Source organism: Lissotriton helveticus, chromosome 1_1 (genome assembly GCF_964261635.1).
Source record: "Lissotriton helveticus chromosome 1_1, aLisHel1.1, whole genome shotgun sequence".
In the NCBI taxonomy this organism is placed as follows: domain Eukaryota; kingdom Metazoa; phylum Chordata; class Amphibia; order Caudata; family Salamandridae; genus Lissotriton; species Lissotriton helveticus.
This window is the reverse complement of record NC_136057.1, coordinates 513,937,046-513,958,735: the sequence shown is the minus strand read 5'-3', so window position 1 is coordinate 513,958,735 and position 21,690 is coordinate 513,937,046. Positions and strand designations below refer to the sequence as shown.

Here is a 21,690-nt window from a genome sequence, read left to right as displayed (position 1 = left end):
GCACCCACTGACTGGTCCAATCGCCACCTCTTATTGTTTAACATCAATACACACATCAAATCCCAACCAGCACTAACTGATAAACTCAAGCACTGGACCAGGAAAAGCAAACGAGTCCCATAACTGAACTGGAAACCAGGATTAATGCCCAACTACAACGTCACCCTCCCAATCACACCGTTGATGACCTCACGACACACTTTAACACAATGATGACATAGATTCTTGATCAAGTGTCTCCACTCAAACTAAAATGATCGAGGTCTATCAAATCAAAATTTTGGTTCAACGCTGAAAGGACTTGAAGACAGAACCTCTCAACAATGCACTGCATGGCTATCATACAATGAGTGTGTTATCAAAAGAGACTAGCCTAAATATGACCAATATTGTTAGGACTCTGATTAGATTTGTCATGGGCACCTCGTTGGTGAGTTCATGAAGCCCTCACCCACCAACCTGGTTGGTGGCATGCTTCATCATCGGGCCCACCCATTGACACCTAATGTGTCCCGGGTGTGCTGCGACGCCTGATTACAGCGGAGCTGGTATTTTACTGAGAGTGCAGTGTGAGGTGTAAAATGAAGTGTGAGTTAAAACGGCTTGGCGAGGGTCCCAGTACCCGAGGGTAAATTACATTTTAATAACTGGGCCCCCGTCAGCGGTTAAAATAAGGCTTGGGGATGTTTAAGGGAGGCGAGTTACTACCTCCTACATCCATCAGTTGGTCGACATGTTTCAGCCAGTGCCTTAAACTAAATCTGGCTTTCCTCAGGACCTTTTTAAAATAGAGTGTAGTGCAGGTTAAAAAGGAGTGTAATCCAGGCTATGTGTTACACTCACTAAGGTGTTTCTCTAAGTGTGAGAGGGGGGATTCCCGTCTCATATATGCCTGTACCGACAACATTGAAGACATAGACAAAACATGTAAGAAGAGGAGTTAACACCCATCCCAAAACGCATAACACACAAGAACCGAACACCATTCTGAATGCATCGGGCCTACCAAAAGTAACTGGACACTACCCCTTCAATGATTGCAGTGTGTGTCACTTAACCACCCACACCAAAACTCTAACCCTAGAACCTAACAAGGTGTGGACACAACGCAGCCACACCAACTGCAATTCACGTAATGTGATTTACCTTCTCACCTGCTCCTGTGGTCTCCGCTATATCGGCATGACCACCCGCAAAATACGCACTAGGGTCACTGAGCACAGAAGCACCATTAGGTGTAAGAAAAACATCAGTAAATTAACCAACCACTTCATCACCCATGGCCATACCCCCAATGACCTCACATGGACAGTCATCAAACAAATCCCTGAGCAGGCATTAGACAATGAAAGAAGACTGATGAGCAAAGAACAGCGTTGGATCTATCGCCTTTCCTCACACATCAATGGCCTGAACGATGCGATCCCTTGGAACTCAGTCACATGCTAAATGCACCTCCTTTAATTCCATGCCCGCACTATTGATAGTGGCAGATTGCAGACTTTAACACAACACATACTCTACCACGCAACAGCACTAATAACTAGTGTCTCACCCCCGCTCATGCGCAATAGACACAAGCAGCACCGCGCATGTGCTATAGACTAGTGTCTTTCCACCAACTAGTGTCTTACCCCCGCTCATGCGCAATAGACACAAGCAGCACCGCTCATGTGCAAGAGACTAGTGTCTTTCCTCCGCCCATGAGCAGACAGCTAGGAACACACCCGGGGTAGTCTTTCTACTCTTACTCCCAGCTACAGGTGCAGGTAGTTAACCAATTAGCAAGCATATAAAAACGAACAAGAAACTCCAGCTCTTTCTACCGGAGTATGAGGACGGTGCAACAGATGCAAGGCAGGCTCTGACCAGAAAAGCTGTGAGTATGACAACCTCCAAGCAACAATCTCTGGGTAAGTGCTTTTCCCTCCTTACAGGTCTCTAACTCCCAGTGGCCGACATTATTTCCCTACAGGGTCAACCCCTTACCGCTTCCCTCCTGGAAGCATTGGCTGCAAAATCTAAGCGTAAGAGTGTTTACTTACGCCTTATCACACTTTGTATCTCATGCATATGTGTGATACCCGTGTTTTAGCGACACCACCCCCAATTATTTGCGATAATCACAATAATGGTACCACCAGTGCCATTACACTTTTGCCGACTGTAGTCTACCCACTGAGCACTGTAGATTCAGCACTCTATGTATATGACTATGTGGGGAAGACGCCTATTTGACTCTCCTCTTCTTACATGTTTTGTCTATGTCTTCAATGTTGTCGGTGCAGGCATATATGAGAAGGGAATCCCCCTTCTCACACTTAGAGAAACACCTTAGTGAGTGTAACACATAGCCTGGATTACACTCCTTTTTAACCTGCACTACACTCTATTTTAAAAAGGTTCTGAGGAAAGCCAGATTTAGTTTAAGGCACTGGCTGAAACATGTCGACCAACTGATGGATGTAGGAGGTAGTAACTTGCCTCCCTTAAACATCCCCAAGCCTTATTTTAACCGCTGACGGGGGCCCAGTTATTAAAATTTAATTAACCCTCGGGTACTGGGACCCTCGCCAAGGCGTTTTAACTCACACTTCATTTTACACCTCACACTGCACTCTCAGTAAAATGCCAGCTCCGCTGTAATCAGGCGTCGCAGCACACCCGGGACACATTAGGTGTCACTGGGTGGGCCCGATGATGAAGCATGCCACCAACCAGGTTGGTGGGTGAGGGCTTCATGAACTCACCAACGAGGTGCCCATGACAAATCTAATCAGAGTCCTAACAATATTGGTCATATTTAAGCTAGTCTCTTTTGATAACACATATAAACCACGGGGACTCGGACTAGCTTTCTAGTCCTCTCTCTCTCTTGATACGCGTGTATCATACAATGAGCACATTTTAAGAGAAGAAGCCTCTTTTTTCGCAACTAACTTGGTCATGCTAAGGACAGGCCCAGGGAACTCTTCAACATTGTTAAAAGACAAACCTCCCTCACACCCCCACACAAAAAAGCAAACACCAATCAACACTGCAAAATTTCTTTAACAATACAGTCAAGAAAAATCAATCAATCCTTCATCTAAGCCTCATATTTGCCAACCCTCCTAAAATGCCCCAATATGCTTACTAATGACCAAATGGACCTAAATTATACTAAGGCCAACCATGATCCCACCCAACCGAAAAACAATGCCAACTGGTCCGCCTTAAACTCATGACAAAAAAGATGTTTTCAATAAAAATGCAAACTTAAAGCCTAAGTCCCAAATAGTACAAAACCTCAACCACATCATTGCATCATTCTGGACAAAAATCCTCAACTCATCCCTGGCCTCAGGCTCCGTACTAGACTCACTACTAATAGGACAAATCACTCCCATACTCAATAAAACATTAGCTATGCTAATGATCTCAACAACCTCAGACCTATCTCCAACCTCCCGTTCATAGCCAAAACCATGGAGAAGTACATCCTTCAACAACTTAACCAACATATAGACAAGTACAACCTCCATGATACCTTCCAATCAGGAATCAGACAAGGTTTTAGCACAGAAACGCCCATGCTTAATAGCTCTGATGACATCCACAGAACCTTAGATAAGGTGAAGCATGCTTACTCATCCTGCTTGACCTATCAGTGGCTTTCGACACTGTCAATCACTGAGCTCTACTTGAGACACTTAAGATCCGATCTGGTATTAATGGCACTATACTTTAAATGGTTCACATCTTACCTTCAATACCGTTCACAACAAATTCAAATGAACTTCAGCATCTCCAAACCCACAAAAGTTACCCTTGATGTTCCCAAAGGCTCTATACTCTCCCCTTCCCTTTTCAATCTCTTCATGGAACTCCTTACAATCATCCTGAAGCAAGCAGATGTCAAGTATCACCTATATGCTGATGATGCGCAACTGTACTATAAAATCAAATCACCTAGTGAAATCCCACGCCACAGTAACCAACATACAAACTTGGTTTAATTCGAACCTTAAAGTTGAATCCAAACAAAACAGAATTAATACTGTTCTCCCCAAAAAGTAACCAGCTACCAATCAAAGAGTGTCTCTAGAACCTGAATGCACTTAAGTGTTCGCTCACCCTGTCCAACTCAGTAAAGTCCTTAAGCCTCACTCTAGACAAAAACTTGACAATGAAGAACTTTTATCACTGAAACACCTCAAGAAAATGAAACCTTTTATTCCCCCTGATGACTTCAGGACAGTAGTACAATCTCCAGTTCTCTCTAAAATTGACTATGGAAACGCCATCCTCACAGGGACGCCGGAAATCCAACTAGTCCCCCTTAGACCAGTTTTGAACACGGCGGCTGGACTTATAACTGGTATTAAAAGATTTCAACACATTGCTCCAGCCCTAAAGTCAATCAATGGGCTGCACATTGAATGAAGATGTATTTACAAGACCACCTGCATCACACACAAAGCACTCCACACACATACCCCGAACTATCTAGACAACAAACTTTCGACAGATGGAAAAAAACAGAACTCCGATAAGCTCCAATTCAGTTCTTCTTGTTCCTCTGAAACTGAAAAGGAAAACCACCCAGACTAGCTCTTTTTCTGGAAATGCACCCAGGATTTGGAACGTTCTCCCTAGAAACCTCCTTTGCAACCCCTCCTTCTCCTGGTTCATACGGGACCTGAAACTCCTTTTTGTCAACAAATACATTACTGTGCACGCCAACCAAACTATGCTCCAATAGCTCACTCTCACCAAGCCTCTACCATTTGTGACAGTTGGTTATTTGACTGTTTCAGCTGTATAATGTGTTTGTCACTCCTTTAATTTAGGCTTTCCTAAACTAATTTGCATACTGTAATCACACCTCTCCTGCCCCCTGACTCTCTTCATCTCTGTTTTAGGCTTGTTCTTGAATCTATGTGTCGAGCGTCATACGCAGAGTTATGTTAGTCGATTTCTCATTTATGCATCTTAAGTAAAGCTGTGTTATGCTATTTCTTTTTATGTAAAGCACTCTGATACCTTCAGGTCTAGCTAGCGCCATATAAACTTATAGATACAAAATGCGTGATGGCTAATGTTGCAGTGTCACTGCAAGCTTCACTTGGAATGGGATAGGTGTTTCTGAAGTGTCAAACCCATACTTTGGTGCACAAAAAACACATCTAAGTTATGGGGTACCAATACTCTACTCCTAATTCCTCAGAAAACCCGCAAACAAAAAAACGCATCTCGATCCTTCGCAGGAAATGCGCCAAAAATCTGAAACTCCTGAATAGTCCATATCAGGACTAATCCCTCCTATTTAAAATTCAAAAGGCAGCTCAAAGACCTCCTCCTCAACTGATCTCGCCCAAATTGATAGCTATCGCCTAACTGCCGAAGCCTGCCCACATCAGTACACAGACACTTTGTCATTAAGACCTCTACCTCACTCTTCTCGTGACTACCTCCTCTATCTCCCCCTCCCTGAACTATTCTCATCACAAGTCATTGTGCTATTGATGACGTCATGACGTGATGCGTTATGAGTCATTGTACATACTACTGTGTTCATATATCTTACGAGCGACATTGTGCTTTCTTTGATGATATTATGTGATGCGTCACGAGTCATTGTACATACTACTGTGACATTGTATCTTACGAGTGACAAATGCTGTAAAGCGCTCCGATACCTTCGGGTCTGGCTAGCCCTATATAAAACTGTTAAATAAATAAAACACACAGTCACATACCAGCACATTTACTTAAACATCATATGGCACTCATACAGGTGTACTCCTACACTCACTCACATATGTAGGAAAGTACTGACACAGCCTTCTGAACCAAGCAGAGAAATATTTGTGAATCATGGATGATGGCTCCTAGTGTAGACCCTGTCTGTGTATTCTTACTCCAAGCTTCACTTAGCATGTTATAGGTCTTTCTCAAGTATCAAATCCACATTGTAGTGCACATAATACACTTCTAAGATGCAGTAGGTGTGCAATAATTAGTGATGTTTTGTGCTTAAGATATTGACAGATGTCCTTTTGAGTTGAATAAGTTACTTGTGCACTTGCAGGCCTCTATACCAAGTACTACGTAGAGTATGCCATCCATGAAACATTTGACATAGATGTTCACAAAAGCATAGATCTTCTCTTTGAGTTAAGGATACAGCTACAGAAGGACTTATACATTCAGTCACTCACCAGAAACTATTTATGTATCTCGCGGCAGTGTCAAATGCAAAAACAACAATTGATGGACAGAATGCAGAACAATGTCATACATTCACCCCAGTACAGAGATCTGGGCCTAAATCCATCGTTTTTGTGCACTCCACACCACCCCAGTTCAGACATGGCCATATGCAAATCAGCCTTGACCCTGTGCCTCATGGGAACAGTCCAGCCCAAACTGCCAAGCCATGTCTTTCGTGGACCGGAATCAAGCATCCTAGGACTGGTTTCTGGCTATCAGCCGTCTTCAGCCAGGATAGCTTGACTCCACTGGTGTGGAGAGCCTGGGACTCACGTCTGAGCATACCCATTCCACTCGGGGTGACAAATGTAAAAACAACAATTGATGGACAGAATGCAGAACAATGTCATGCATTCACCTCAGTACAGAGATCTGGGCCTAAATCCATTCGGATCTAGTTTGCGCTATATAAAACTCAGAAAAAATACCTAATTTTCAAAGCTTACAGGAGGGAAATAAAACTTTATAAACATTATAAATTCACTGAATAAACAAAGGTTACTTGGATGTTATAGTTAGGAAACTGAATTTAAAAAATATAGAAATTCACTGCAAAAAACAAAGGTTACAGTGACGTTATATTTAGGCTCAGATTTCACTCATCCAAAACCAGTGATATTCAGCGGCTATAGTTACCTGAGCTAACTATAACTTACGCACCCGCAATCCACTGCTTATTACCTGTCATATTACATCACTCATGACATGGTCAGTGACATCACCGATGACATCACTGAAATGTGAGCCTAAATATAACAGTCCTGTAACCTTTGAGACTAAAACGGGGGGTTTCTCTTGTGTATGAGGAAATGGCGCTCTTGTGTATGAGGAAATGGCGAGTGTATGTAACTTCGACTGAAACCAATCAAGCAGTGCAAAAGGTGAGGGAAAACATCCTGAGCCCTCAAAAGAGACCCTAACGTCAAACACAATTGTATGTACTAGCCTATGCACACGCTACTGCTATTCCTACTTTCAATGAGTATACAGTATATTCAAAACAGATTCACGAGACAGAGTGAATAATAATTAAAAGTGATCCATGTAGCTAATGTTATCTTGTTCTATTTATTCAGTAAATTGCCCAGCCAACACGTGTTTTGTTGCAGGGGACTACCCATTGACTTCCTTAGACTTGTCAGGCTAGTGAATTCAAGGTCAACGTTCTCTCCACCGGTTCTACTTCCGGCACGGCTGGCAAAATTGTGTAGTCTTCACAGCTGTTCACAGTAATCTCCATATAATATCGTTTGTGATATCTTTTGTTATTTAAAATAATTGGAGGATTCCCTCGACTCAGGTTACTGAGAGAGTCAAGGAGCAAGGACCTCAGTGTCAGCGTACTTGCTGAGGTGACCGTAAATGTGTGCGGATCAATGATATCAGTCAGAAACTTCAACCGTCAGACTCGTGTGGAGCAAGAAAGTAAAATCAAGCAGCTTAGCTGCATGTTGACAGCCCTTTATGTAGCAAATGGATCGAAATGCCCACATACATCCAAGGTTACACTGTAAACAAAAGAAGTTCAAATATTAAGACCATTTCCTTACCAGCAGGTTTTAAGGGAGGTTTGTGACCCTGAATTGTCTTTTCGTAGTTAACTGGCAAAATCTTGTTACTGGTTTCCCCTAATCGTTCAGCAGCGGGTAACTGGATTCCATGCTGGCCCTGAGGTCTATTATCCTGAAATGAAAAATGTTTTTGTGATACTTAAATATTTAAATTGATCTCGCTTCAGCTTTACATTAAAATAGTATACATTCAAACTAGATATTTACTAGCACTGGTGTCGAATTTGTTCTGTCACCACAGATGAACAATTTTATAAGAACAATTTCACAGATTGTTAATACAAGCAATGCTCTCTCCAAATCAACACAGTGATTACGAAACTTTCCCAATGGGTCCGCCGCCCCGATTAGACACATTGTTGCCATACCTAGCAGGGATATTAGTATTTTACTCAGCCATGTCCTCCCAGTCCCTAGTAGGCCCACCATTTGCCCCAAGCTGTCATACTTGCGGGGGGCAACTGCATACAGTATAGATGGTCGCCTCCAGCTTTTTACACCAGTCCACATCCTTCCTCCAGGAGCCAGAGGGGGTGCATTAAAGGACCTCCAGTGTTTGGCTATACCTCTTTTGGCCAACATCGTCCCCATCCCCACCAGTATCCTCTCCCCTCTGGGCCCTCCCATGTCCACAAGGATATCCAATATTGCAAGCCTAGGGTTTGTCTCGATTGGATGTATGAGGTTAGAACACAAACTATTACAACGCATACTTTTACAACGTGGTTCTTACAATGCAACTTCAATTACAATTGCTTTTAAAACGCCAGCCATTACAGCGTAAATTACTATTCTAACACTGCCGGGTGCTCACCTCAGGGAAGGTGCTGGTCAGTGAGGCATATGCGTTGTAATGGCCTGCGTTGTAATAGCATGCGTTGTAATGGAACTTGAGTTTCATTGGCTGCATTATAAATTGTAATGGATGTTTCCCGTCTCAATCTGCTGCCTACCACCCTAGACAGTATGAAGAGGACCCTGACGAAAAGCACTGTATAACCAGGCAGGTCCATACAACAGAAGAGCAGCTGTAGGCTCGTAGGTGATGGGCACACCCCCGGCTCTCCAGAGGCGATAGGGTGTGAGATATGCCTGCTGTAGGTACTTAAATTGGGCTATGTGAAGTCCTGCCAAAATTGCTAATGTGCGAGGGGCCCACAGTAGGACGATTTAAAGCTCACAAAAACATGTTAGTGGTGGCAATTGCCTTGTTGTATTAGATGTGTCAATGGCCTCTGAAATCATTACCCACAACAAAATGTAACAATATTAATGAAAGTAGCACGTGGCATTACATTAAAATCCGCAGACTTAGAGTCTAATTTAGAGAGTGGTGGACAAGGTACTAAGGCACAGACATGGCAGAGTACCCTGTCCACGAAACTGACAGTCCATCCACATGATTCAGAGTTCGGTGGACCTTTAGTTTCCAACGGATGATGGAAGAGCAGATTAAGGTAACCCTTTCTTAATGAGGTTATATGTTCAAAGGTCGCAAGCTAGTTTTCTACATCATTTTTTGTCTGATTATTCTCATCATTCATTCATACCATAAGAGACTGTCAAGAGTAGTGGTTGTGATTACCAAGGGATGGGGAGCTGTCCTATGTAGGTAAACCTCAAAGGCAAGATATGGTATTGACTAATGACACAGTATGTTGTTCTGATTCATTGGCAACTTCCTTGATTGAAAGTAGTGTCTGCGAATCAAAGGCAAGTAAGACTTTCCCAACCACAGTCTCTGTTAAACCAAGCTTTCTTCAAGTCCTATTTTAGGTCCGCTAAAGATGAGCATCTTCAATCATGAGAGAGACAGACTTTAATGAAAAGCAGGATTTGCTAGTCATATATGAAGATAATGGCACATGCTGTTATAAAGCACTTTTAATTTACCAGAGTTCCATAAAGTTCCTAACACCACAACGTGAGCCCTGGGTTCAAGGGAGGTAACCACACTCTCTGACTGGTGTGTTTAGGAGAGAGACAAGGAAAGGGCACAGGGCACATATATGGCTACCAAGTGTCTGTCACACTATTTTATAGTGCTACGAGTGTACAGACACTTTCACTTCTATGCTGCATGACAAGAAGCCCATTAGGAGGGAGTATTTGAGACCTGGGCTTAGTTCTGGAGTTTTGCTACGCGGAACTCCGCGAAGTGACAAAAGTACTCAGCGAAGTTCCGCAAGTGGCGAAGTGCAGTGCATACTGATATTCATGCTGGTCTTCCTGCCGCTCAGATAGAAATTGTACCCGAGCGCCAGCTGGCGAGAGAGTGGGGAATAAACTCTGCTGCACTAGGCAAAATGTTAAATACAAGCTATATAGGTAAGGTAGAAAAGGGTGGGGATTAAAAAAGAGAAAAATTGTTTAGAGGGTGGGGAAGGGTTTGTTATTATTTGTTAGTGCATTGTTTAGGGATTGTTAGAGTGTACAATGTTTGAAGGATGTGTGTATTGTGAGCCTACCTTTCTCCCAATAAAAGCTGCCTTTTCACATACATGGGAATGGTGCCAGATTGTCCCTCTACCAAAATCCTTTTATACAATGTGTCACTTTCACTACCTAACTCCAGGTGGGCCATTTTAAAGTTCAGCTGCTAACATTGGGACAGCTGTGTGCATTCAGACATTAGGAAGGGGTGCTGTGGGAAATTTATATTGTTAAGTGCGGTGTATGTTATTTACAATGGAAGTAAAACGCTGTGCTAATCCAGGAGTCCTTTCTGATTTGAATTTCTGCTCCAAAATTAGAGGTAAGTAACATCAACCCCCATAGACTACAATAAGAAGGATATTAATTGATTACTTTTTCATGTAGAGCATGGTCTGGATCTCCACAAAAAAATAGGCCTGGGCACCAAAAAGTAAAATGCTCCACATTTGCAAGTCTTAATTTGTCACTTTTAGTGACACCATGTTTAATGTGTACCTAGTGGCTAGGGTTGCAGCCCTTCTCAGCAGGCCGTCGTCAGGATCGGATCCACCACACGGTAGAGATCCGGACTTGCTGTGTGAGACAGCATCCTCGAAAATCCTAACAGCTTCAGCCGGCGCAACCCAACTTGAGGCAAGTGTTGAGCCCATAGCGACTCCGAGCAAACATACAGCATCGACCTTGGATGCCAAGTGAAAAAGGGGCTCCACAGCCTCTTGTACGACCCATATCAGGCCCCACTCAGCCCAAAACAGCAGCAAACGGGCCCTGATTACTGACTTTTTAAAAATCGCCATCAAAACTACTTCGGAAAACCGACACTGCAATGACAACAAGACTCCGAATGCAAATAAATCAACTCAATCTACCACAGCCTCCACAAGTGATGCCCCCACGGGCCCCTCACGGGATGAAACCCCCATTAGAAGTGAAGACGACAGGAGCGGCTGGGTAGCCAAATCCAAAACAACCACCGTAGTCCCAAACCTCCAAACTCTATCTTCTAATGCACTTCACTCCTCGGACCTGCATCAAAGGCCAAAACCTGTGGTAATTGAGACACAAATTCATCATCACTTCCAGCCTTTCCAGTCTCTCTTAGCAACCCCTGCTTGCAGCCACCACTCTCACCTTTTTTTCTCACTAGGCTCCCAAGATCCTAAAAGCCTCAATGATGGCACCACCAATCTTCAATTGATATCAAATACCATGAGTCCACTTGGCAATTTGATCACACTATCAGGCGGCTGCCACCTCGAGGTGATAAATCCTCCCAATCTTAAGACAAACAGCAGAGACTGGCCCGTACAATCTGTGCATCAGCTGGAATAAACACAACATAAAAGCCAACTTCTTAGCCAATCTGAACCACAGGAGGAGTCGTTCTTTCAGTTCGACACATACAGTTCCACTCCCACTCTGTCACTCTTTCAAATCAAGGACACAAAAAAAGGAGCTTACCTTGCACGCCCCCTAGAAGTCAGAGGCAGAGCAACCGGCTCCCAGCCTTCACCAGTAATATGGAACACCAAGCTCAGGCTCCCACTGACGTATCCAGCTGTTCCCCAACACCTTTTGTCTGGCCACTCTTGCTCAACACCTTAGATACAATCAGCAAAGCCATGACCCTCCACGCTGACAAGCTTGACACCCAAGTAGATCTTTTAAACATTGTACCTACTCACGTCCAGGGGATCGAACAAAAAATATATAGCTTCAACGAGATGATTGAAAAGGTACAGCGAGACCAAGAAACTACATACCAATCATGCCACTGCAACTGCACCCAAATCATTGATAAACTTGCTGCGGTTCCAATTTTACTGACAGACCTCCTGGGCACTACCAGGGAAGCCCTTTCAAATAATTCTCACAAGGCAGGGAAAGTTCACGAGGCCTCACGGGAAAAGGATACGGCATACCCCAGGCCCACGGAAGGACCAATTATCGGCAGCATGGGCACCTCCTCAACTTCAATCTTAGAAAATACATCTGCACCCATGGCTGTAAATGCCCACGATAATTCTAATACCTGCGCCTATCAATTTCTCGACAACTATGGTCAGTCTCCAGGAAGGCCGACCGAAGTAACTAAGCCATTAACTACGCGGGAGAAAAAACGCCTTAGAAAAGCGAGAAAAAGTAAACAACTAAGTCTGTCAATTAACGTAACTACTGTCCAACTTGAAGAGGGAAGGAAATAAAGCATTAAAGACAAGATCTCAAATACTTTGGAAGCAACAAGCAACAAGGAATCCCTAATCGCCCCACATGACTCCCTCGCTACATTTAGCAGTCCAAATTACACTAAAATTAAAGAAACGCTGCCAGATAATGTATACAGTCTATTCAAACTGCCAACCAGGAAAGAGAAGCAACACCATAACAGCCAATGCTGCATCTCGGTCCAGGACTGAATTGAAAGATCCAATTACAATGCATCCCAGACAGGACGACACGCTAAAGGACAATGCCGGGAAAGACTGCCACAACCTTGACAAAATTGACAAGACAGGTCCGGGATGCAACGCCACCACCAACATAAAGGTCAATAAAACTTCCACACAAAACAATACTAATGTCTCTCTGCACTTGCCCTTGATGCTCTGCGGGCCCACAGGGGAGGCAACTACAATGTAACATGGCGCTGATTACGCGCTGCAGCTTGAGATCTTCCCAAATAATAAAAAATTTGACTTTATTCCCTACTGTGTCTCAAGGGGCATCCACGACTTCCTTAATAAAAGAATACTGTTATAGATATTCAAGGCACTCCCTTCATTGAGCCACATTAACTCTAGGGACATTGAAAGCATAGGGTTCTACCAGAATCAGCATTCTGCGGAATTCCAAGAATCAGCCACCGCCACGTGCACCGACTCCCTCCATACTGAGCAAATCTGGCAGCAGAGGGTCCCCATTGAAAAATGGGGCATTGTGTTAAAACCCCCTGTGTTATCCCAGCCCATTACATATGCCTAAACGTCCAGCGGGTCTGTTAAAAGGCGCCAAAGGTCCGGACAACCATAGTCCTCTTCCAGGCATAGACTCCAAGGCCTGGACAATCACAATCACCTTTGCTCACTCTGAAGCCAGTCAGCCCACTGGACCCCAGCACTTAAACATGCCTGGAATCTTCCAAGCCGGGGCATGAAAAAATCCACAAGTTGCCACAAACTCACTCAAAGGCTATAGAATCTGCTCCTGGCACGTGTTTGGTCTTGGCACGAAACTAGAAGACCCGGGCTTTATGGCGTTTATTACACAGTACAAAATACTCTTCTTCCAGGAAACCTGGGTAACAAAATCTACTCCCCTAGTAGGTTACAAGGAATTCCAGAATCTGGCTATAAAGGGGACTAACCAAGGGAGAGTAAAAGGGGCCTCTCCACCTTAATTTCAACCTATACGTCCGGATTCGCCGTCGCCATAGACCTTGATTCCCCCTGGCTGTTATGCGTCAAACTTGACATTCCACCTTTCACCAGCCTACTCATAAATATTTACAAAAACGGGTAAGTATTGACCACTTATTAGCCTTACTTGCCACTCTAAAACTTGCCTACCCCGTCGCCAACATCATTTTGTCAGGGGACTTCAATATGACTTTATCGCAAGAAACAAATGGCACCAGGAGGCACACTCAGGCCAAAACTCGAAGCAACACTCTCGGCAAACAATGCGCAGTCCACCTGTACGAGCTCTCAATGTGAATGCTTAATGGTCATAGCCTGACAGACACCAAAGCAGCATACACAAGGGTCACTCAAAAGTCAGCCTCAATTATCGACTATTCTTTCACGGACCATAACCTCGTTCCTCAGATCACAAACTTTCAAATCTTGGACAGAGCAGAGAGCGACCATCAACCGCAATCCTTCACGCTCTTAAGAAACAACACAAATCCAATGCTCACTAACGCAATGCCGCAACAACCGCATTGCTATAACCTCAGACGCCTCACTTGAAAAAAGGATAATATAAGTGACTTTATGGAAACATGTATCAGCATCTTGGAGGAATCCAAAACAGAACCATCTAGCATCCGGGCTTGGGAGTCATTCACCTTTGAACTAAACCAAAAATGGTCCAAACAAGCTACTGGCAAAAAAGCAGGAAAACCGTTGGGGGCAGCATGGTTCACCAAGAGCCTCAGAACTCAAAAACAACAACTGAATAAATAACTACGAAAACTATGAACAAAGTGCTCATCTTCCACCCTAGACCAACTACTTCAAATTTCCAAAGTCAGAAAAGACATTAAAAGAGACACCATGGTGGCCAAGAAAGTATTCCAGGAACACCTCTGAGAGAAACTCCATTACTCTTGCAAACAAAGAGACTCCAAGCTCTTCTGGGAAATCATCAACCAGTTAACAAATGGCAGGAACCAACACCATAACTCGGACATTATGGAGGAAACATGGAGAGCCCACATTGAATCATCATATAACAAAATCTTTCCCCCAGCCATCGTCGAATGTGGCTTCCAACCAAGTAACGGAGCCACTGCTAGAGACCCAGTAAAAAACGACTCCCCCTCGGATTCAGACTTTCTTCTGCAGATCCTTAAAGAACAAGTCTTAAAAACAATAAAAAAATTAAGATCTGAGGGTGCCCCTGGGCCTAATGGCCTCCTGAAAGCCTTGTTTGGGCACAACCCGCCATTCTGGGTAGATCATTTGTCTCCTCTGTTTTCGGAAATTCTAACCTCTAACACGATCCCGGACTCTTGGAGGGAAAGTATTCTAAGCCCAATATATAAATCGGGTTCCCGTTCCGATCCTTCAAATTACAGATTGATTGCGTTAATCGATGTGGAGGCTAAAATCTTCGCATCAAACCTGCTGGTAGATCTAGAGGACTGGGCGGCGTGAAAAAAACCTTATTCCTCCTACGCAAACCAGATTTAGGGCCGGGATGGGCACCCTGACGAACATTTCTGCTGTAACCCTCCTGGCCAATCAAGCTCTCAGAAAATCAAGGCCACTCTACATATGTTTCTACGACCATAAAGCGGCCTTTGACAAGGTTTCAAGAGCTAAGCGATGGGGGTCCCAGCTAAGTTGCTGGAGGCCATAATCAATCTGTACTCCCAGATGTGGGTCCAGATCAGGAAAGGAGACGGGCTCAGCATTACTAAAAAGATTCACACATTCAACGGGCTAAAACAAGGGTGTGTGCTTGCACCGTGTCTCTTTAACATTTACACCGCTGACCTGGATGACCACCTTCGGGCAATCCAAGGTGACCCTCCGAAAATTGGCACAACACCCATACCCAGCCTTCAATATGCGGATGACATTGTCTTACTGGCGCAAACGCCAATTGATTTGCAACGACTAATCACTGAACTTGGAGCTTATACCACCTCAGTCCAACTGACCATCAATCACCATAAAATTAAGGTGATGCGCTTTAACAAACACCATAAAGCCGATCGCAAATTCAATTGGATAAGCGACCTTTGCCCGAGGTGGACTCCTATAAATACCTAGGCTTCCAAATTGATCGTAAACTCACCTTCAAAATTCATCAGTCCCAAGGTCGCAGGAAATCCAAACAGCTGCAGTTTGCCTTCAAAATCGTAAAAAACAAGCTTGCAGGCGGCTCCACTGGCCACCTACTAAAGGTTATAGCAGCAAAATCCCTGCCCTCTATCTCATATGGCACAGAAATCCTGAATGGCAAGGACGCTACAGACTTGAACCTGGAACAATCAATTATTTTTAAGAAACTGTTTGCAATCCCCCGCCATATTCCGCAAGCCCAAATCCGACTTGAGTATGGTCCAAGAAACCAGATCCCCGACAGACAAGGCACACTAGTCAAGTACTATTGAAGGATGCGGGACACAGAGGAAAACACACGTGCACACCACTGTCGGATAGAAATCGATAGGCAAGCCAGCCTCAAAGATGCAATCTTCGAAGCTCTGAAGGCCTCGCTCTCAGCACTGAAGTTAGAGGAGGCATGGCTCACAGCTCCTACCTTCTCCGCTTTAAATCAGTGGTCAACAAAGCCATAAAATGTCATTCTTTATTATTAGACAAAACTGCCCTAGCAAAAAACAAACATGCCTGGGCCGTGATGCAGTCATTTTTTTTTTATATTTAAAGACCTTTATTTCTCAAGACATCTTTGCACACAGCACTCAGCCTACAACCCTCAGGGGGCCGGCAGCAGTAGATGGTGATCTGAGGAGATATTGGCAAGTTAACACAGCCATTCAGCCGACAACCCTGGGGTCCGGCGGCGCAGTATATGAAGAACAGGGAGTCATTTCATAATACACAGCACAGTAAACAGGTAGGTCTGTGGATTTTGTATTTTTTGGTAAACTAGAAATATCAATATCAATGCATCTCTGGCATCTGCCCCCTCACGAGCTACTGTCCATATCCACACTGGGAATCCAGTGGTAGTTAATTCTATCAGGTACTCTGTGCACAGGTAGTGGAGGAAGCTGAGAGTTTGTAAGTGAGATGTCACTATGTCGTAAGCAGGTGTGTGATGGAATAGCTCACTAAGGCAGTGGGATAAACTCGTGTGGTTGGCGGCGCCAGGCCATATCTCTTGTTGTCAAGACCATGGTATCCGGTGACCTGTAGTGTGCGTAGCCCCCGGGCGACAATGACGTAGATGTGTTGGGCCGTGATGCAGTCATACCAAAGGTTGCAACCCCAATCCTACTTGCTAGATCACTTCCCGAATCAGAAAAAACACTTTTTCACTTTATTAAGGTTTTGGGTAAATACCATCAAAGGACCTAACTCCAAAATGTAAATACGTATGGCAATCAAAGGAATGCTGCCTGTGCGGAGCTTGGTATGAGTCCTTACTGCACCTACTATGCATTTGCCCTGCTTTAACAGAAACACGCAAAATGGGCCTTCGGGAGATCTTCAGGAAGGAACAAATAAGGACTTGTAGAGCAGCAGTGATTCACTGTCTCATGGGCCCATCCATGCAGCTGTCCTGCAGAGCCATAAAGTTTCTAAAAAACGCGGCAAGAGAACTGGCCAATGCAGAACCTGTTAACCAACTCATGCAGCGCTAGATCATCCAGCTCCGAAAGCACCAGACAGCTTTGCTCACATGTTAATTCTTTTATGTTTTTTTTAATGAAATCAAAATAAAGTATATTGACTTGACAAAGGTTGCCACCTGGCCAGTTTTCTACCGGCCCAAAGTCGCCTAAATAGTGGTATTTTCAGGCCTTATCTGTACATACTTTAAACAGCAAATATAAATAGGAAGCACTTTTAAATGTGTTCTTGAGCTTCCTTAATGCTTCTCGACTAATAATTAAAGTAAACAAAGGCAAAAAAGTCATGTTACAAATTAATACATACGACTTTGTTTAAAGACCTATTCCGTACCATGCCCCGGCCTATGCACACTCTTTAAACAAAAACAAACGGCTGCAGTTTTCTCTTGGAAAGGTGACAACACTACTAGCAGTGCATCTTTAGAAGAAACTGTGATACATTCTGCTTTCAAACCATATTTGCTAGCAGTGTTGTGCAAAACAACTGATTATGATTTTTTAGGTCTCGCCTAGGCAGCGCATGCGCTATCTCGTCGAGAGATGCTGTATACAATATAGTGGAAGAAGCTCCGTCCACTTTCTGCCTATCTTTGTGATTGGCTGAAATGTTTAATGCTGCAATCTGATTGGTTTTTAGCAATTTAATCCTGCCTCCTGACTGCCATGTCATCATTTTTCTCCTTCCATAGCTATCAGCCCCATTACTTTCAAAACGTTTTTGTTCCCGTGCCTCCCCGTTCCCTCCCGCAGTCCATAGCTTCTCTGCCCACCACCACCCTCCTCCCAATCCCATTGGTACCTTCTTCAATGCCTGCATTTTTATTTACAATGCAATAGGTCTTGCGTAAACACGAGTCCTATTGCATTTATAAATGCTTGTTTTGTGCTGGGGTTGGCTTGGGGAGGTCGCACGCTATTTTGCCTGACTTGTCCACAACACATGCTCATGCAATGCTTTTCATGCTGAAGGAGTTACGTTCATGTTTGCAACACAGGCAATTCACGGCGGACGGCAAAGACAGCACAAGCAGGGATGCGGGAGCAAGCAGTTTAATTTAATTATGCTTGTTTCCTGTGCCGGCTCCCACTATCACTCCGAGATCGCAGTTTTTGTGTATTATTTTAATCAATATCGGGGAGGTGCCTCCGCTGGATCTCCTGGTAGAGCAGATGAGATTCCTAGAGCAAGTGTCATTTTATTTTTAATAAATAGTAAGCGCAGCATAATAACGTAGTACATGCACTGTTAGTGGCAGTATAAACATAGTGATTTAGTAGGAGAGATAATGGTCCTGAGACAGAAATGCATGGGACCTCCAGTCACAGCAAAGTGGGGAGTGAATGCTAAGAGGCCACACAAGCGGGCGAGGTCCAATCCAGAGTGTGGGAAGGAAGACTGATGACAAGAGACCATCCGGAGCATTGAAGTTGGTGTTACATCTTATGCATGTTCTTTATGTTTCCCTTCCAATTACTCATTGTCCATTTAATTGTATAGTGTATTTTCAATTGTGGCACATGTACTCCAGTTACTGTTACATCATTTAGAATTATCTATCTGGTCATTCTTTGACTGGACTTCTACAGAAGCAGTACTGTGCTCTTGACATTAAAACTGGATTTTACCATACTTTGGATTCAAGCCTATTTCTTCAGAATTTAAAATTTTTGGCGACGAGGGACCCTGTACCTGCTACTTTCTGAGTTCAGGAGCGGTACTATTTTCTTTGGGATTTTGTTGTACTTTGGATTTTATATTATTAATTACTATTACATGGATTTATATTTACAACTTATGATCACCCTGCTGCTCTGGATTTTCTATGACATTCGTAACTTTTAAAAATGTTTTTTGAGTGATTTAACCAATTTTTGGAGCTTCGCATCTTTCAAACTTGACTAACTGCTTTGAGCCTTACAAGCGCTTTGTGGTGATAGCGCGCATTGCTTAGAAGATCATCATCGCTTTTGATTTATATTTTCCTGTGATGGATCATAGCGAATTTACATCATTCTAAAAACTGCAAATGGTTAACTCGCCTTTTAACCGTGAATATTTGTAAGACGCCCAACCAGTGATCGCGCGCATTGGAGCTTCCATTCTCTCCTGAAGGATCCTGACTCCGAGGAGGTGGCGCGGTGTCATCACGCTGAGACTGAAGTGGAGAAATGCTGCGTTCCAGCGCAGATCTGTGTTATCAAGCTGACGCCGCGTAATTCAGGTCATCACGCTGACGCCACGTTGTTCACGTCATCACGCTAGCGGCCATATTGGATTGGATTTCTGCATACTGTCTAGTGTTTGAGTCACGCCAATGCGCACGGCTGCACATTGAATTTCTTACTTTCAACGGCAATTTTAACTCTTTAGTTTGTGAGTATTTACGTTATAGTGCACCGATCTCACCGATGTGCACGGTATATTAAAACAACTATATTGACATCGTCAGTGCACTGAAAAATGATGCGCATGAGGTATTTAAAATTATTTTTTTAACATCGTCGATGCGCACAACAAAACTATTCTTCTAGTTATAAATACCAATTTTTGGACTCTCATTATCATATTTTTGGAACATTGTTATTTTATACATTCTCAAAAGGACTAATCTGGGAAATATTATATGTATGTATTATTGAAACATCATATAGTTTTGTTTAATTGATTGTATATTTTGACTGTTATTCCAACTATTACTATGCACTTTGATCCACCTACAACATTTTTACAATCTAAGGGTGAACCTCCCATCTCTTGGGCTAGATGGAAGGAAGAATTTATGATACATTTAAAGGCTATTGATGGGGAAAGGATGGGAAATGAAAGAAAAAAAAAGTATATTATTACACTGTTTAGGCTCAGAAGGGCAAGCTGTTTTTAGAACTCTTCCTGTTTCTGCGGGTGAGCTGAGCTTAGCTCATTTGATGAAGCTCTCATGAGAATGGAAACTCGTTTCAAGCCTACTATGAGTATCGCACTTAACAGATACAAATTTTATACCAGAGCTCAGAGTGATGGTGAAATATTTGATGATTTTTTGACTGCTCTTAGGAGTCTTGTTATCTCTTGTAATTTTTGGTAACCTGGCTGACGAAATGATTAGAGATCAGATCATTGTCAATGTAAAAAGTAAAAAAAAACAAGAAAAATTATGGATTTTGGGAAACCCTAATTTGAATGAAACGATTGCTACAGCAAAAGCTTTTGAACAATCTGATAAATGGAGGAAAACCATTGATGATGTGAATGCTAAAGGTGACAGTAGTAAATGTATTGATGAAGTCTTTGCAGTTAAAAAAGTTTTTACAAAAACACCTCACCAGAACAATAGCGAAACCAGGAATGTTGTTTGTTTTAGATGTGGTAGTATTAACCATGTGGCCTCTTTCAAATTTTGTCCTGCTATTGGAAAAGAGTGTATTAAGTGTGGAAGGATTGGACATTTCGCTACAGCTTGCAAAGATGATCGTAAGAGAACTATTGATACACATAAGAAAATAAATCATAGAAATAATGGAGTTTCTTGTGTAAGAAGTGTTAAAGTCTTAGATGAAGACCAGAGTTATGAAAAAGGTATGGTGGTTTCCATCAATGATGTGTGTTCTTTGGAGGAAAATTTTAACTCACCTAAGTGTAGGGTAAAACCTTTGAGTGAGATGTTAGACTTGATGGCAGACTCGGGTTCACCATGGACCATTATAACAGAAAAATATTTTGTAGAAAAGTATAGTAACGTCATGTCACTTAAGGATCTGTCTCCTCCTGATATTGTAGCTCAGAGTTTTGATGGTTCGACTATTGATTTTTCAGGTTATATTGCTTCAGAAGTTGAGTTTAAATGAAGAACAGCTTTTAATAAAGTATATATTGCTAGGAAAGGTATCGATGTGTTGGGATAGCGTGATCAATGGAGGTTGGGAATCATTCTCAATCCACACAGTAAAGAACCTGTGATGGTCATTGTAAGGAGTGATAGCGTGGGTGTTTTGTCTTGTGGTGACAGTTCAGTTTTTGTTAAAAAAATGTTTGCAGAGGTGTTCTCTGATACGCTAGGGAAGCTCAAAGGTTTTTCTCATGAGATTAAGTTAAAGAAAGGAGCTTCTCCGGTTAAACAAAAACTTAGGAATGTACCGATTAATGTACGTGATGAATTAGGGAAACTTTTGAAAGGTATGTTAGAGGAAGGAGTTATTGAAGAGGTGGAATCATCTGAGTGGGTTTCTCCGATTGTTTTGGCACGGAAATCATATAATTCTTTGAGACTGTGTGTTGACCTTCGTGCACTTAAAGCTAACATTTTGATTGATTGTCATCCGCTACCAAACATCAATGAAGTGGTGAGCATGTTGGGTGGGGCTACGGTTTTTTCCACCTTA

General features: G+C 43.1%; 1 protein-coding gene across 3 annotated transcripts in view; it reads right to left on the bottom strand.

Moving 5' to 3' along the window:
• DYRK4 (dual specificity tyrosine phosphorylation regulated kinase 4) overlaps nt 1-21,690 on the bottom strand; it is a 977,358-nt gene that overhangs the window by 722,652 nt on the left and 233,016 nt on the right. For all 3 annotated transcript variants that reach the window (XM_078654210.1, XM_078654204.1, XM_078654218.1), the window contains exon 3: nt 7,806-7,938. In XM_078654210.1, the coding sequence (XP_078510336.1) occupies nt 7,806-7,938 (133 nt within the window). The remainder of the gene's footprint in view (nt 1-7,805; nt 7,939-21,690) is intronic.